The sequence below is a fragment of the Anomaloglossus baeobatrachus genome, chromosome 3 (genome assembly GCF_048569485.1).
Source record: "Anomaloglossus baeobatrachus isolate aAnoBae1 chromosome 3, aAnoBae1.hap1, whole genome shotgun sequence".
Taxonomy (NCBI): domain Eukaryota; kingdom Metazoa; phylum Chordata; class Amphibia; order Anura; family Aromobatidae; genus Anomaloglossus; species Anomaloglossus baeobatrachus.
The window spans coordinates 682681924-682699348 of NC_134355.1; the positions used below are offsets into that span (position 1 = coordinate 682681924).

The window sequence follows — 17425 nt, forward strand, 5'->3', positions numbered from 1 at the left end:
ATGATTGGCAGGAAATTGAGGTTTACCACCCCCACGTCAGCAGCCAAGCTGCTCGGATCCGGATCTGCAGTGTGGCTTGAGGGGTCTCCGGACCTGGGGATCTCGCGGACACTTCGAAATAAAAAGGGGATAATGGTATGTGGGGATATTGTATACAGTCCGTGACGCCACCCACGGTGTGTGGTAAAATGGGGTACCACCGTGGGCAGCTGGCAGCAATCCCCACACATGTCAGCTGATTTGAACAGCTGACATGTGTGCCTCCCAGGCATGAATGGATCTGTAATCCACTCACGTCTGTTAACTCCTTAGATCGCGTTGCAAAATTGTCACAGTGTAGAGTAGTTGCAAGCCATAGTAAACATTCGCCCGGCTCCATCGGAAGTCATGTGACATGATCACATGGAGCGGATGGTTGCCATGGTGGCACAGGGTCATGTGATGATTCCTGTAGCTATCATGAGTCACTTCCTCTTACCTCCGGCAGAGCGCTGTGTGTGAGAGGAGAGCTACATTTCAGCAGATCTCAGCTGTGCAGCTGTGATCTACAGAAATGAACGAGCGATCAGACATAGAGATAGCATTTGGTTAGGGACCCGATAAATAAGAGATTACCGTAAAGTGGTTATCGGGCAGTAATGATCAATACATTAGCTAAATATCTCTTTTTTTCAAAAAATCCTCAGCAGTCATGTAATGTTACAATTTCAATTTTTCCAATTTTTCATATGGCTAATTGTGTTTTTCATTTCTTTATGTACCATAGAGCAATTTTGCTTATTCATATTTCTTTGAATTTGGAGTGCAGCTTTCACTTTATTTAAATTTTGATCCTTTAAGTTAATGAAAAAAGTTAAAAAAGTTTTAAAAAATATTAAAAAAAGTTTAAATCACCCCCCATTCGCCCCATTGAAAATTAAAAAAATAAAAAATATACACGTATTAGATATCACCGCGTTCAGAAATGCCCGATCTATCAAAATATAAAATCAATTCATCTGATCGGCAAACAAAAAAAAATTCCAAACTCCAAAACTATGTTTATTGGTTGCTGCAAATTTTGTGCAAAATGCTATAACAGGCGATCAAAACGTAGCATCCGGGTAAAAATGGTACCATTAAAAATGGCAGCTCAAGACACAAAATATAATCCATCACTGAGCCCCAGATCCCGAAAAATGAGAACACTATGGGTTTTGGAAAATGGCACAAAAATTGCGCCACTTTTTTTGGACAAACTTGTGATTTTTTTTACCCTCTTAGATAAAAGTAAACTTACACATGTTTGGTGTAACAAACTCGTACCGGCCTGAGGCATCACAGCAGCACATCAGTTTTACCACATAGTGAACACAGTGAATAAAATATCCCTTAAACATTTGTGCAATCACACTTTTTTTGCAATTTGTCCGTACTTGTAATTTTTTTTGCCATTTTCCAGTACACTATATGATAAAACGCATGGTTTTATTTAAAATTCCAACTTGTCTCGCAAAAGTAAACCCTCACAAGGCAAGATTGACAAAAAATAAAAAAGTTGTGGTTCTCAGAAGAAGAGGAGCAAAAATAACAACTGGAAAAACGTAAAATCGGCCGGGGTGGAGGGGTTAAAGACACATTCCAGAGGATCCTATGAGTCCTACCTCCATGCAAAAAAACAATAAAAATTAACACTACAATGAATGGTGTCTTTTAATATGTCAACTCGTCCAACAAGAAAATAGGCTTTGCATGGAATGGGGAAAGGAAAATATTAAAATAGCAAAAACTTAAAAATGATATCATCCCAGTCTAAACAACATATCCCTGATTTATTAATTTTGTAAGGGATTCTGCATAAAACTATCTCCAGACATGTTTTCATAGATATTACGCCGGATCCCTAATTTGCATAGAAACCAAAAGATGCCTGGAATTTACATGTGAAATAGACATGAAATCTGTATAAAGCAGATGAGCGACCAGATCATAACACAAAGGCTTCTTTCCTGCAGAAGAGACACATTATCTATCTCACAAGAAAGACAATGACGCATATAATGGGACTTGTTCTCCAGTATATTTTTGCATCTCTCTTGTACATTGAGTGTATTGTGGGTATAATAATGAATTTCTTCATTGTGGCTGCCAATTTCATGAGATGGAAAACTGCAAAGTCTTTTCATACTGGTGATAAAATCCTGAGCTCTTTGGCCACTTCCAGATTCTTGTTCCTCTTCAATGTCTTCGTGACTTTCCTTCCTCCTCTACTTGATTTCTGGTTAAACAGAAATCTTCAGGCCATGTCTACAATGGCAGTAGTCGCAGCGTTTCTTAATTCTACTAATCTTTGGTTCACCACAGTCCTCTGTGTCTTCTACTGTGTGAAAATTACAAACTACAACTGGAAGTTCTTCATCTTTCTGAAGACGAGGATGTCCACCGTGTTTCCAAGATTCCTTCTGGTTTCTCTACTGATTTCCTTATCTTCCAGTCTTCCATTTGGCTGGTGCGTTTATGAAACACAGATACAGAATCTAACAAACCTTGCAATGGAAAATATGACTCTACCCAAGGATGACGTCCATGAAAATCATCATAACATGTTCCTGTTGTTCCTCGCAGGCTCCTGTCCACCATTTCTAATATTTTTGGTTGCAGATTTCCTGTTACTCCATTCTCTTTGGATGCACACCAGACGGATGAAAAATTCTGGGTCCAGTTTTCGAAGCCCAAACTTAGAGTCTCACTTTAGTGCCGTAAAGAGTATGAGCTTCTTCTTAATGTTAGAAATAATATACTTTATTTGTTCGAGTGTGTATTATTCCGGTAAAGTGTATAATAATATAACCGAATTTTGGATAGTTTCAACTGATATGCAGCCCTCCCTCCCTGCACTCCATGTACATCATCTCTTGCAACAGTGAACTAAAAAATATATTTTTTTCATTATTTCATGTTCTTTCATGCTGCAGTCAAGAACAGGAATTGTAAAATATTATATTTTCAAATTTTTTTTGTAATATTGGAAAAATGTAGTATGAAATATGATCTATCTATCTATCTATCTATCTATCTATCTATCTATCTATCTATCTATCTATCTATCTATCTATCTATCTGTCCCTCTATCTATCTATCTATCTATCTATCCCTCTATCTATCTATCTATCTCTCTATCTATCCCTCTATCTATCTATCTATCTATCTATCTATCCCTCTATCTATCTATCTATCTATCTATCTATCTATCCCTCTATCTATCTATCTATCTATCTATCTATCCCTCTATCTATCTATCTATCTATCTATCTATCTATCTATCTATCTATCTATCTATCCCTCTATCTATCTCTCTATCTATCTATCCCTCTATCTATCTATCTATCTATCTATCTATCTATCTATCTTTCTGTCTATCTACCAGATATAAAAAAAAACACAGTGTGTAGACAGCACTCCAGGCAAATCTGTTGGAAAAATAAAATGGTGAAACCTTTGCGCATATTATAGAAATAAATACATATATTTTTGTAAAATTAAATTAAAAAGTACATATTTGGTATGGGTGCTTTCAGAGTGATTTGCTGTAAAACTGTCACGTTAATTAATCCCTTCAGTGAATACCATATAAAAAATGTCAAAAAAGAATGCTTTTTCATCATACCGCTGAAAAAAGTTGAATAGAATGCAATCAAAAAGTTGCATGTAAATAAAAATTCTATATGAAAATATCGTCTTGTTTGCATTAAATATGCCCCTATTTGACTGCACCTGCTGAAACATAAAAAACTATAGCTCTTAGAATATAGCAATGCAAAAATAATTATTTTTTTCTATAAAAAAAATATTTAAAAAAAGCTGCAAAACATAAAAAAAGATATATGTGGAATCATATTAAACTGAAGAATAAAGCTTTTTTTTTAATTTTACCACACAGTGAATGATATGAAAAAAAAATCCTGATTTCCTATTTTATGTTTATGTTGCTTCCCAAAAACTGGAATAGAAAGTGATCAAATAGCATTATGCGAAAGACAATGGTAAAAATAGAAAGGTCAACTCATCTGGCTAAAAACAAGGCCTCATATGACAAAAACACAGAATAATTATAGCTCTCAAAATATGGAAATTCAAAAACTTTTTTTGTATAAAGTGTGATTGTAGCCAAACACCAAAAAAATATGTAAATCTGGTATCACTGTAATCATTGTAACTCAAAGAATAAAGCCGCCTTATCAACTATACTATGTAGTGAATGGTGTAAAAAATAAATAAAAGCAATTCTTGCTCTGCTGTTGATTTATTCATGCTTCTTCCCAAAGATTGCTTAGCTCACATTTATCCTGTGCCCTATGCTGAATGCTTACACTGGAGTTTCCGTGTAAATCTCTGAAATATTTGATTCAGACAGAACTCCTAATGGAAGATTCCTTATAATGAGGCCAATTCAGTGACCTTGGATTCTCTGGAGTCTGTGCTATAGTTTTGTGGTGTCCGTCTTTTCAATGGTGCATAAAAGCGCGGTTAACCACAGTTTTGTCCACTTGTCAAAAGGACACAGATTGAATCTAGAGTAACTCTGCTGTCTCATTATAGTAAGTGGATCCGTTGGAGGTGTCATGTCAATCCCATTATTCGGAGATTTAGATGAAAACCCAAGGTAAATGCTCAGCGTAGAGCACTGTATAAATGTGATCCAAAAATTTATGTAAAAAGTGCTCTTCAAACAAGTCAGCCCTTAGGTCTGTCATCTGTAAATGGACATATGGGAGGCTTCCACAATACTGGTATGACAAAGGCGTTGGAATAGTGCTATGTCTCCTCCATCAAAAAAAAAAAATCAGCAAAATCAGTGCTTCCTAATGCAAATACCCCCTTTGTTCTGAGCCCCACCGCACAGCATGCCTGAACCACATATAGCACTCATATGTTTGGCATTTTTGTAGTGAGGAAGCCCGCTTAATTTACGGAGTAAATTTCTCCATAATCACGAGCAAGGCACTATGCATGGGCACTACAATGTACTGGGCACTGCAACATATTGAGTTCTACAACGAACTGGGCACTACAAAGACAGATTTGAAATTTTCACTCAGCAACATCCATTTCTGCTTGTTTCTGGAAAACATCCATGGAGTCAAAATCATCATTACACCTTTACATAAAATCCCAGAGGGGTGTAATTTCCAAAATTAAGTCACTTGACGGGGGAGGGGGGTACTGCTTTCTGGCACTTAGGAGCTCTGTATATGGAGTATGCTAAGTATTAAATGAAAATCTGAACTCTTAGGCGGGCTTTGCACGTTGCGATATTGCAAGCCGATGCTGCGATGTCGCATGCGATAGTCCCCGCCCCCGTCGCAGGTACGATATCTTGTGATAGCTGGCGTAACGAACATTATCGCTACGCCAGCTTCACATGCACTCACCTGCCCTGCGACCGTCGCTGTGGCCGGCGACCCGCCTCTTTCCTAAGGGGGCAGGTCGTGCGGCGTCATAGCGACGTCACACGGCATGCGGCCAGTAGCGACGGAGGGGTGGAGATGAGCAGGATGTAAACATCCCGCCCACCTCCTTCCTTCCGCATAGACGCCGGCGGCAGGTAAGCTGATGTTCCTCGCTCCTGCGGCTTCACACACAGCAATGTGTGCTGCCGCAGGAACGAGGAACAACATCGTACCTGTCGCGGCAGCATAATTATGAAAACGTCGGAGCCTGCAACGATGATACGATAACGACGCTTTTGCGCTCGTTAATCGTATCATCTAGCATTTACACACTACGATGTCGAAAGTGACACCGGAAGTGCGTCACTTTCGATTTGACCCCACCGACATCGCACGTGCGATGTTGCAACGTGCAAAGCCGCCCTTAGAGTCAAATAGCTGACCTTCCATCTCTTTTCTTTATGTGAGGCTAAGAAGTTCTGTTCAGTCATTTATGTAATCTTCAGCAGTGGACATATGGCACAAGATAATGAGAGTATGACAGACAATATCCCAACATTTCATCAATCAGTTGCCTTTCTCAAGGGTATCTGTGATAGTGCTGCCAGTATCCTAAAGCATAGGATGTTGTGGTGTGGCTGGGTGCTATACAATATCGGCAGCACTATCACAGATACCCTTGAGAAAGGCATCTGATTGCTGAAATGTTCTCCTTTTCTCAAATGTCATACAGTGGAGAAAATAAGTATTTGATACACTGCTGATAATGCTGTAATTTTTATTGTAGTTACACTTCAACAGTGACAGACAAATGGGTAACATTGAATTTCACCTGCCTCCAAAGATTTTCTACTGGCTTCAGATCTGGAGATTGGCCAGGCCAGGACCTTGAAATGCTTTTTTATGGAGCCATTACTTAGTTGCCCTGGCTGTGTGTTTTGGGTATTGTCATCCTGGAAGACCCAGCCATGATCCATCTTCAATTCTCTTACTGAGGGATGAAGGTTGCTGGCCAAAATCTTGCAATACATGATCCCATCAATCCTCCCTTCGATATGGTGCAGTTGTTCTGTCCACCTTGCAGAAAAGCATGACCAAAGTATAATATTTCTACCCCCATGCTTCACAGTGGGGACTGTGTTCTTAAGATTATTCTCATTATTCTTCTTCCTCCAAACATGGCAAGTAGAATAGATACCTAAAAATTTATATTTTGATCTTCTCTGACCACATGACCTGCTATCATTCCTCCTCTGGATCAGCCAGCTGATCATTTGCAATCTTCAATTGGGCCTGGATACGTGCTCGCGTGAGAAGCAGGACCTTGCATGCCCTGAAAGATTTTAATCCATGATAGCGTAATATGTTACTAATGGCAATCTTTGAGACTGTGTTCCCATCTCTGTTCAGGTCATTGACCAGGTCCAACCATGTAGTTCTAAGCTGATTCCTGACTTCTCTAAGAACGATCATTACCTCAGGAGGTAAGATCTTGTTTGGAACCGCCGACTCAGTCAGATTGCCAGTCATCTTGTATTTCTTCCATTTTCTAATTATTGCACCAACAGTTGTTGCCTTTTCACCAAGCTGCTTGCCTATTGTCCTGAAGCCCTTGCCAACGTTGGGTAGGCCTACAATTTTGTCCCTGGTGTCCTTACATAGCTCTTTTGTCTTAGCTATGGTGGAGAGGTTGGAGTGTGATTGATTGATTGAGTGTTTGAAAAAGCATCTTTTATATAGGTAATGAGTTCAAACATGGGCAATTAATAAAGATAATGAGTGCAGAGTAGGAGAGTGTCATGTAGTGTTCGGCTCTGTACTTACCAGGTGTCATGGCGACTTCTGATCCTGTCCACACTGCAGAGTCTAAAATCCCACCTAGTGCTTATGAGTTGCTCAATCAGAGTCTGGCGTTAACCAGTTTTATGCTCACAAGTGATCATTTCAGCATGACTTAATTCCTGCTGGCTTAGTAATTGCTGCTAGGGTAACAGGTTGCTGAAGAAGACCTATCACAGCTATATCCACCCTTAATAAGATGGTGGAACCTGTTCCTCCAAACTGATTATAGCTCTAGGTAAGCTTTAGAAATTCTGGTCATTGGGCATTGTGATCCAGTTATTGGTGAACTGCTGAGTGCTTTTTGGTGTGCTGTGGAAAAATTATTCTTGTTTATTTCCTCCCTGTTCTTTAAGTCTTCCTGATCATGTATTGTCTTTACCTCTGTGTGTGACTGCAGTGAGTTTGAGTTTTGGTTTTCCTCTGTCTATCTGTTTTTGTAGGATTCATCACTCCTGTCTCGGCCCTCCCATGGGGATGGGTGATAGGTGGTTTTAGACCAGGGCTGTTAACGTGTCAGGGCTATGCTGGGGGTCCTGACCTCTTCACCATCTAACGTACCTCTGAAATAATAGACTGCTTAGGGTCCCTAGCCTGAGGGCCAGTCTAGGTGCCTCCTTTCCAAGTTACCCTGTAACACCCCGTGATAGAGGGTATCTTAAAAAAAAATAACAGGTGTGTGAGAGCCAGAAGTTTTCTTCTTTTGTTAGTGATCAAATACTTATTTCATGCAATAAAATGCAAATTAATATTTAAAAATCATACATTATGATTTTCTTGATTTTTTAAAAAATTCTGTCACAGTTGAAGTTACCTACAATAAAAATTACAGATCTCTCCATTCTATGTAGGTGGGAAAAAGTGCAAAATTGGCAAAGAGACAAACACTTATTTTCTCCCCTGTATGTCCAGTGCTGAAAATTGTTTAAGTTTTTTTGGTTCTCTATATTCCTTCTGAGCACGACAACTTTATTCTGGAGTGCTAACCCTTATAATTGGATACAATCACATACAGTATGTCATATTGCCATATTCAATAGAAATTGTGTGTATAATTTTTCTTCCATTTTTCCTCATATTTCTCTGTGTGAAGATGTAAAATCTGGGGCTCAAACACATTTTTATGCTAAAAATGAAATTAATTTTGTTCACTACCCAATGGTATAAAATTCTGACACACCTGTGTTATCAATATGACCATTGCACCCCTAAATTATGTCTTTGAGAAGTGTGGTTTGTAAGGTGGGGTCACTTATGGGGGAATTCAGTAGTTCTGGCACATCAGGTACTCTGGTAATGTGTCATGGCACCCTAAAACCATCAAAGCAAAATCTGAAGTACAATATGACGCTCCTTCCTTTTGAAGCTTTGTAATGTGCCTCAAAAGTAGTTTTCAACGACATATTGGGTTTTGGCATACTCAGGAGAAATTTCACAACAAATTTTATCATTCGTTTTCTTGCATTACCCCTATTGAAATTTAAAAACTTCGGGTTTAAGCAGGTTTTTAGTGAAAAAAATGGTAATTTTCTTTACTTTTCCCAATGTTATACAATTTTGGGAATCACATGAGGGTTAAAATTGCTCAATAATCCCCTAGATGAATTCATCAAGAGTTGTAATTTCAAAATGGGGTCACTTGTGGCAGCTGGGGCTGCCCCCTCCATGAATCCCTCCCTGATGTTTAGGGAAACTACAGCTTGGGTGAGACGGGTCCAATAACTGGATATTTATCTATAGTGTTGTTCTCCTGCAGTCACTATTACTGTGTGTCGGACCGTGCTATGAATAGTATGGTTTGATGTGACAATCTGGCTTGGCTCTATTTGATTGTGTTTTTTGCCATAGCCCTTGTGGTACCTGTATTTGTAGTCACCTCTACATGGTTTCTCTGTTAGTGTTTTAGTATGTCATTGGATACCTTTTTAATTGTGTGCTATTAAAAGCTAAATTTTACTAATTATCTATACTGATGATATACCTTAAGAGACCCTACCCTAGCCCGGTCCCCATTGGGCAGGCAACCTGGTGATGTATTTGAGTGTGTAAGTGGTGAAACCGGTACAGACCTCTTCCGGATTCGAGTTAAGCACTACACCTTAAATCAGATGCAGAACTCTGTGGCGACTGAAGCTTCAGGGGCACCACACACACACTCTCTCTCACCCCTTTATTAACCCCCAAAACACTTTTGCAGATCTGATGTATTACATACGAAATCCCATGACAATTTTCAGCTCTGCTACATCCAGAGGCTGCAGAGAGGGAAAACATGTCCGCTCCCTACAGGCTTCAGGAATCATTGAGAGCTGAGGGGGACGTGGCTGTAAGAAGGTGACATCACTCAGTTCCGTGGAGGTCACACCCGAGCTCCACTGCTCCTCTCAGTGAAGGTGCTGTCAGACTGTCAGATTGTGGGTCACAGCTGTGTTCCGCAGTCCAAAATAGTCATACCACACAAAATAATTAATATTAAAATAACATTTTCCATGATGACAGCATGATTTTAGAAATCTATTTTTTGTTAGAAAGTTAAACGTTTACCAATCTTATTTTTGGGGGGACCAATTCACTTTTGAAATGACTATAAGGGTTTTATGAGACAGAGAACACCCAAACAAGATCCCACTTTAAAATTGGCACCCCTCACAGTATTTCAAATCACATTTGAGAAGTTTGTTCACCCTTCAATTGCTTCACTGATATAATAGCAAATTGTAGAAAAAAATGAAAAAATATGCGTTTTTCACTAAAATGTTGGTTCAACTACAGTTTTCATTTTCACAAGGTAATGGGCAAAAAAGGACCACCAATTTGTTGTGCAATTTCTCCTAAGTTGCTGCCCTATATGTAGGTCAATTTACTGTTCAGGCACACAACAGGGTTCAGAAGGGAAGGAGCGCTATTGACTTTTTGAGCGCAGATTTGGCTGCAATAGACTACTGACACCATGATGTATTTGAAAGACACCCAAAGTGCAAAAACAGCAAAAAAAAACCCCACAAGTATCCCAATTTTGGAAACTATGCACCTCAATTAGTTTATCTAGCTATTTATTGAGCATCGTGAACCCATAGGTGTGTAACAGAATACTAAATATTGGACCATAAAAATCAAAACTTCCATTTTTTCCACAAAAAATGTTGAATTAGCCCTAAATTTAATTTTTTAAGGTTAACATGTGAAAATGTACAACACAATTGGTTGTGCAAATACTCTTGATTATGCTGGTGCCTCATATCTGGGGAAAACATATTATTTAGGCATATGGCATGGCTCAAAAGTGAAGGAGCGCTATTTGGCTTTTCAAGTACAATATTGGTCAGAATAGACTGCAGACACCATGTCATATTTGCTGGGTCCCCAAAGTGCCAAAACAGCAGAAAAGCCTCACAAGTGACCACATTTTAGAAAATACATATTTCTAGGAATTATCTAAGATTGTGATGTGCATCTTGAACCCACAGGTGCTTCACAGAATTATAAAACATTAATATGTAAAAATAAAAAAAAATGTTTTTGCAACAAATTGTTACTTTAGCCTCAATTTTTTCATTTTTACAAGGGTATGATGACACAGCGTTTAGCCTTTTGTCTGGAGGTGAACTGTTCTTAATTAGGCCAGACGTATGTGTCCTATAGTTTGTTAAATCAAGAGAAGTTGTCTCTTCACAGACTGATCAGAGCTTTATTGTTTATAAATATGTGTTGCCTCAGCCCCTTTGACTTCATAGTTCAGAAGAAAAATATATAGTCGGGATGAACTTGTGACCAATGAGAACGCAGCCATGTCCGACCAATCCTATAAGAGAACTAAGAGCTATAAAAGGGGCCCCCAAAGAACCAAAACAGCAGCAAACCCACATAATTGACCCCATTTTGGAAAATACACCCCTCTAGGAATTATCATGGTTTGTGGTGCACCTGTGGAGATGCTTCACAGAATTTTAAAACATTAGCCTGTAACAATTAAAAAGCATGTTTTTGCCATAAAAATGTTGATTTGGGCTAAAATTTTTCATTTTTACAATGGAAACAGTAGAAAATGGAATGTACTACTTGTTTTGCAATTTATTCCGCGTGTATTGATACAAAATATGTGGTAAGAATCTAGTTTGGGCACACAAGACGGTTTAGAAGGGAAGGAGGGCTATTTGGCATTTCAGTTACGTATTTGGCAAGAATAGATTGTGTATACTATGTCGCATTTGCACAGTGCCCAAGATGCTAAAAAAGCAGAAACCTCAACGAGTGACCCTTTTTAGAAACTATTTTCCTTTCAATTCTGAGATGGAGGATGAGGAGGAGGGGTACAGGAACTCATGTAGGGAGTGGGATAAATGATGATGAATCTAGTACCTAGCTATTCTAGGCATCGGTAGCACGTTTGCTGTCCCAGGGTCCGACTTGGTTCTAGCCTCCACAAGTTTCACCCAGTGTGTCATCAGGGAATCATAGCGTTCCTGGTCACAAGCACTTGTCCACGTGTCACTGGTTAAGTGGACCATCCTAATAACTGTGTTCATTAAAGCTCTGGTGATGTTATAAGGACACGTTTTTGCGTAAGATGGGGACAGCATAGCAAGAGAAACATTCCCGGCTGAGGACTGAGTATCGAGGCATGGCTGCTGCTATCATGTTGTGGAAAGCCTCAGCGTTGAAAAGCCTAAACAGCAATATTTCCAGGGCAAGCAGTCTGTAAATGTGGCTATATAGTTTTTGGGCCTGTGGGTAGGTGGATGTGTATTTGTGCTTGCACTCCAATGCCTGGGGTAGGAAAAGCTGAGCGCTGTGTGGGAACAAAGAATCAGACATAGTTGCTGACGGCGCTTGCAAATGTTTATTGACAGGTGCAGGGCAGGAGGCATCAGCGCCTGCATCTTGGAAATTTCCAAGTAAGTAGCACAGAGGAAGAGGCAGTGGTGTCTCCCACAGACATTGATTGTGGACCCAGGCTGGTGCTTTGACATGTGCCTGAGCATGCTGGTGGTGTTTAGGCTGGTAGTGATCAGGCCCCTTCTCATCTTGGTATGCCACAGGTTGCAAATGGCCATTCTTTTATTATCTGCACTTATTTGAACAAAGCACCATACTGGAGACCACTTCACTCTTGGCATGGGAACGTGCCATGTGTGGGTGCTATGGTGTTATAGGGTGGCAGGGAATAACAGGGGACTGGGGCTCCTAAACTGGCCCACAGGCTAGGGGGGCCCTATTTGTTGCAGATCTCAGAAATACGTCTGATGGTGAAGATGACTGGGCTGTCTTCCTACCCATTTTCCTGACTAACTCTGATCTAGTACCCCCTCCCTCCCTACCCGGGGGGAGGGGACAGGAGTATTTATTAAGAAATCCAATAGAATAGAGTAAAAAGCATGGCTGAGCTCCCCGATGCTTGATTAAGTATTAGCCAGTGCCGGGCACACTTGCCCATCTCTAGTTGTAAGCTTCTTGTTTATGTTGAGCACCGTGGACAAAGAAATATGAAGACCTCGGTAGATGGGCTTGTAACCTTGAGATTGTTAATATTTTTGACAGTTTTGGTTTTCAAGTCCACAGACAGTTCTCTTCTCTTGTTTCTGTTTTCCACATTTATCTGGTTTCAGATGGGATTTTCATATTGCCCACACTTGTTACTTGCTACAGGTGAGTTTGAACAAGCGTCACATGCTTGAAACAAAGTTGTCTACCCATTAATTTTGGAAAGGTGTCAACATTTTGGTCCAAAACAAAACAAACACTGATCTCGGGGAGACCAGCCAGAGAAAACACTGCCGGCAGCCAGCGAGGGCGCTCAAGACAGTGAAATCCTAGGTACATTGCCCCCTGGGAAATATGCAAATCAAAAAGGTCCGTGGAGCCTCTGTTAGGAGTCTCAACACAGAAACCAGCCAGATATCCCTCCGGGAAGGGCCCAGCTTATTTCCCAGGGGGCAATGTACCTAGGATTTCACTGTCTTGAGCGCCCTCGCTGGCTGCCGGCAGTGTATTCTCTGGCTGGTGTCCCTGAGATCAGTGATTGTTTTGTTTTGTTGGTCTACTAGGCATTGCTCCTACCTAGCCAGAATCCTACTCCACCCTGATGAGGGGCAATACCCCGAAATGGCTGTCTGTGGATGGATACCTGGCCTTGGTATTTCCCTTGTCATATCTTTAAACTTGTCAAAAAGTTGGATATTGACTTAAAGGGCCACTTAATATGGTGGTTTTGGTGGTCTCCTCACCAAGAGTCACCCCTTGGCTGGGCCCTTCCCGGAGGGATATCTGGCTGGTTTCTGTGTTGAGACTCCTAACAGAGGCTCCATGGACCTTTTTGATTTGCATATTTCCCAGGGGGCAATGTACCTAGGATTTCACTGTCTTGAGTGCTCTCGCTGGCTGCCAGCAGTGTATTCTCTGGCTGGTCTCCCTGAGATCAGTGATTGTTTTGTTGGTCTAATAGGCATTGCTCCCACCCAGCCAGAATCCTACTCCACACTGATGAGGGGCAATACCCCGAAACGGCTGTCTGTGGTTGGATACCTGGCCTTGGTATTTCCCTTGTCATATTTTTAAACTTGTCAAAAAGTTGGATATTGACTTAAAGGGCCACTTAATATGGTGGTTTTGGTGGTCTCCTCAAAAGAGTCACCCCTTGGCGGGGCCCTTCCCAGAGGGATATCTGGCTGGTTTCTGTGTTGAGACTCCTAACAGAGGCTCCACGGACCTTTTTGATTAAAATTTTGGTCCAGTCCATTTTGGGGGTTTTGCATGAAATTATATTTCATTAGCCTTTTTTCCTAGGAAGTAAAAATGTACGCCAAAATATGTGTAATTGCAATCATTTTCTTTAAGAAATACTTCTATTTCTGAAACAATTTTAAGGGTGCCAGCAAGGGCATGAAATCTTATTGTGGCATCTGTACTACGTGGAGACAAAAGGGATGGGAATGACTTCAATCAGAGAAGATGTCACCTATAAGGTTTCTGTATGTAAATGATTATTTGTGATATTAACTACATCATGTCAAATGCTAGATATGCTGATCCAGCAGTGATTGAGTGAATCGTCCAAGATTCTAATTTGGTATTTTGTTTGTATTTGGCAGAGAAATTAAATTTGCACCAAAGATATGGAAATCAAATGTTTTTTATTATGCTTTGGGGTCTATCAAGACCCCATAACGTAATAAACATATGGTGATTAAGACGATATCTCGCTTTCCTCTTTACCATTCTGATACATTCTTACCTTCTGGTGCTCCAAGTATCTTTTGCTTATTCTGCCACAATATACTTTTCCGCACAAGACGCACTAGGCTTCATAATTAGAGATGAGCGAATGTATTCACTACAATTCGGTATCCGACGGATAACAGGCTATTCGAGACATTCGGTATCCGATGGCTAAAATAACATCCGCTTCGATATTTTCATATTCATTTCTCACTTCCTGGCGCCTTTTTCCAGTCAATAAACACATCTGATGTTGCTTGCCCTCACAGTGATGCCGCAGCCATCTTTGTTCTGGTGTTACTGTGATTGGCTTGGCTGCACAGAGTCATAGGGGCTTTATACGCTAGCTGCCATTTTGTGAACACGCAGTCATTGGGGAGCTTGCGGTGTAGATAGACTGTATTGTGTGCGGCTATATGGCTCTCTCTATCTGTCCGGCAGTCTCTCTATGTCTGTCTCTCCCTTCGCCCCCCCTCTCTCATACTCACCGATCACTGACCAATCACCGGCATGGCGCTGCACAGCTGTCACACTGCCGTGGCTTCTCTTGCTTCTGAAAATGCTGACAGCTCATTATTCCATCTCGTATTCACTGTTTCCCCCACCCACCGGCGCCTGTGATTGGTTGCATTCAGACGAGCTCCCACACTGAGTGACAGCTGTCTTACTGCAACCAATCACAGCCGCCGGTGGGCGGGTCTATGTAGTGCAGTAAAATAAATAATTTTAAAAAAACGGCGTGCGGTCCTCCCCAATTTTGATACCAGCCAAAGTAACGCCACACGGCTGAAGGCTGGTATTCTCAGGATGGGGAGCCCCCCAGCCTAAAAATATCAGCCAGCAGCTGCCCGGAATTGCATCCATTAGATGTGACAGTCCCGGGACTCTACCCAGCTCATTCCGAATTGCCCTGGTGTGGTGGCAATCGGAGTAATAAGGAGTTAATGGCAGCCCATACCTGCCACTAAGTCCTAGGTTAATTATGGCAGACGTCTGAGACACCCCCATGATTAACCTGTAAGTTAAAGAAAATAAACACAAACACCCACAAAATCCTTTATTTGGAATAAAAGACAAAAAAAACCCCACCCTCTTTCACCACTTTATTAATCCCAAAATATCCCTCCAGGTCCGGCGTAATCCTCACGAGGTCCCATGACGCATCCAGCTCTGCTACATGATGCTGACAGCAGCGGCCGTAGAACACTGCTGCTGTCTGTCAGCTCCACGCAGCAACTGAAGTGATTCGCGCTGTCAGTGGTGACATCACTCAGGTTACCCACGACCACCGCTCTCAGGAGGAGGACTCGAGCTGGCCGCGGGTCACCTGAGTGATGGCACCGCTCATTGCACAGCTCACTTCAGTCCCTCAGAGGATTTGTGGTCACCGGTGAGTCCTTCACCTGTGATTGCAAATCAGGCCGTGGCACGCAGACAGAGCCGCGCGATGACAATGAAGTCGGGTGAAGTTCATCCGAGTTCATTCTGATCGCGCGGCTCTGTCTTGCAGTCAGCCATGCTCTAAGGCAGTGTTTCTCAACTCCAGTCCTCAAGATCCATCAACAGATCATGTTTTCAGGTTTTCCTCAATATTAGACAAGGAATAATTCCATCACCTGTGAAACATTAATGAAAGACTAAAAACCTGATTGAGGAAAACCTGAAAACATGTTCTGTTGGTGGGTCTTGAGGACTGGAGTTGAGAAACACTGCTCTATGGGGATGTAGCAGAGCCGAGTGGGACCACACTGTCAAAAATGCTTTCAAATGCATCCAAAACGCAGCGTTTTGGATGCTTTTTGAAACGCACATGCAGTGTAAAGTATGACGAAGGGAATGGGAATGAGCAAAGCTGCAGTGTAAAGCATGGGAAAGGAAACGAGAATAAGCAGAGCTGCAGTGTAAAGCAAAGGAATGGAAACATGAATGAGCAGAGCTGCAGTGTAAAGCATGGGAAAGGAAACGTGAATAGCAGAGCTGCAGTGTAAAGCACGGCAAAAGGGAAAGTGAACGAGCAGAGCTGCAGTGTAAAGCAAGGGAAAGAAAACTTGAATGAGCAGAGCTGCAGTGTAAAGCATGGGAATGGAAATGTGAATGAGCAGAGCTGCAGTGTAAAGCATGGGAATGGAAATGTGAATGAGCAGAGCTGCAGCGTAAAGCATGGGAAAGGAAACGTGAATGAGCAGAGCTAAAGAGAGTAAAGGGAAAGAGAGAGAGAGAGAAACCAGGCATGATTCCAGCACAGCTGTTCTCAAAGCAGGAAGCTGAGCTCACAGCCGCTCTCTGCTCATGCGGCCAGCGTTTACTGTTAAAGAGGAGGGATCGTGGGGATCAATGCTGCACCAGGTACAGAGACACCGGGGGACACCGGGGCTGCCATCTTGGATGATCGGGAGGGGGTTGGGGGCCGGGGGGCAGAAATGCAGTCATGCACCTTCTACAGGCTGTGCCCATACTGTTTCTGCCGTTTCCCATACATTTCAGCCTTTTTCTCGGTCACCACAGCTCACCGTTAGGTCCAACATGAAATTATTCGGGTTTCCCATAGACTTACATTGGGCGTTGAATATTCGTTGAAGTGGATATTTTGGTATTAAATCATCCCTAATGATTACTAGAGATGAGCGAACCGGTTGTGGTTCGGCTCGAGTTCGGTTCGGCGAACGGAGGTCTCGTTCGAGTTCAGTTCGTCGAACGTTCGACGAACCGAACTCGAACCGCATAGGAAACAATGGCAGGCATTCACAAACACATAAAAACACCTAAAAAACACCTAGAAAACACCCTCAAAGGTGTCCAAAAGGTGACAAACAACTCACAGCACAACACAAACACATGGGAAAGTGACAAGAACAAATTCTCATGCGAAAACAAAACAGCGTTACGAGGAAAAAGAGGAGGACACACAGATATAGCCATGGCACGCCCTTCTAAAATCATGT

General features: G+C 41.6%; 1 protein-coding gene across 1 annotated transcript; it reads left to right on the forward strand.

The window, feature by feature from the left end:
• The first annotated feature begins 2105 nt into the window (after positions 1-2105).
• Positions 2106-6233, forward strand: LOC142297404 (taste receptor type 2 member 40-like). Its single transcript, XM_075341631.1, has 2 exons — positions 2106-2745; positions 6217-6233. Exons 1-2 carry the CDS (start codon positions 2106-2108, stop codon positions 6231-6233), a joined length of 657 nt encoding a protein of 218 aa, XP_075197746.1.
• Positions 6234-17425: the final 11192 nt, after the last annotated feature.

Excerpts from the sequence above, each read along its gene's own strand:
- LOC142297404 (XM_075341631.1), top strand. The coding sequence starts at position 2,106 with ATGAATTTCTTCATTGTGGCTGCCAATTTCATGAGATGGAAAACTGCA.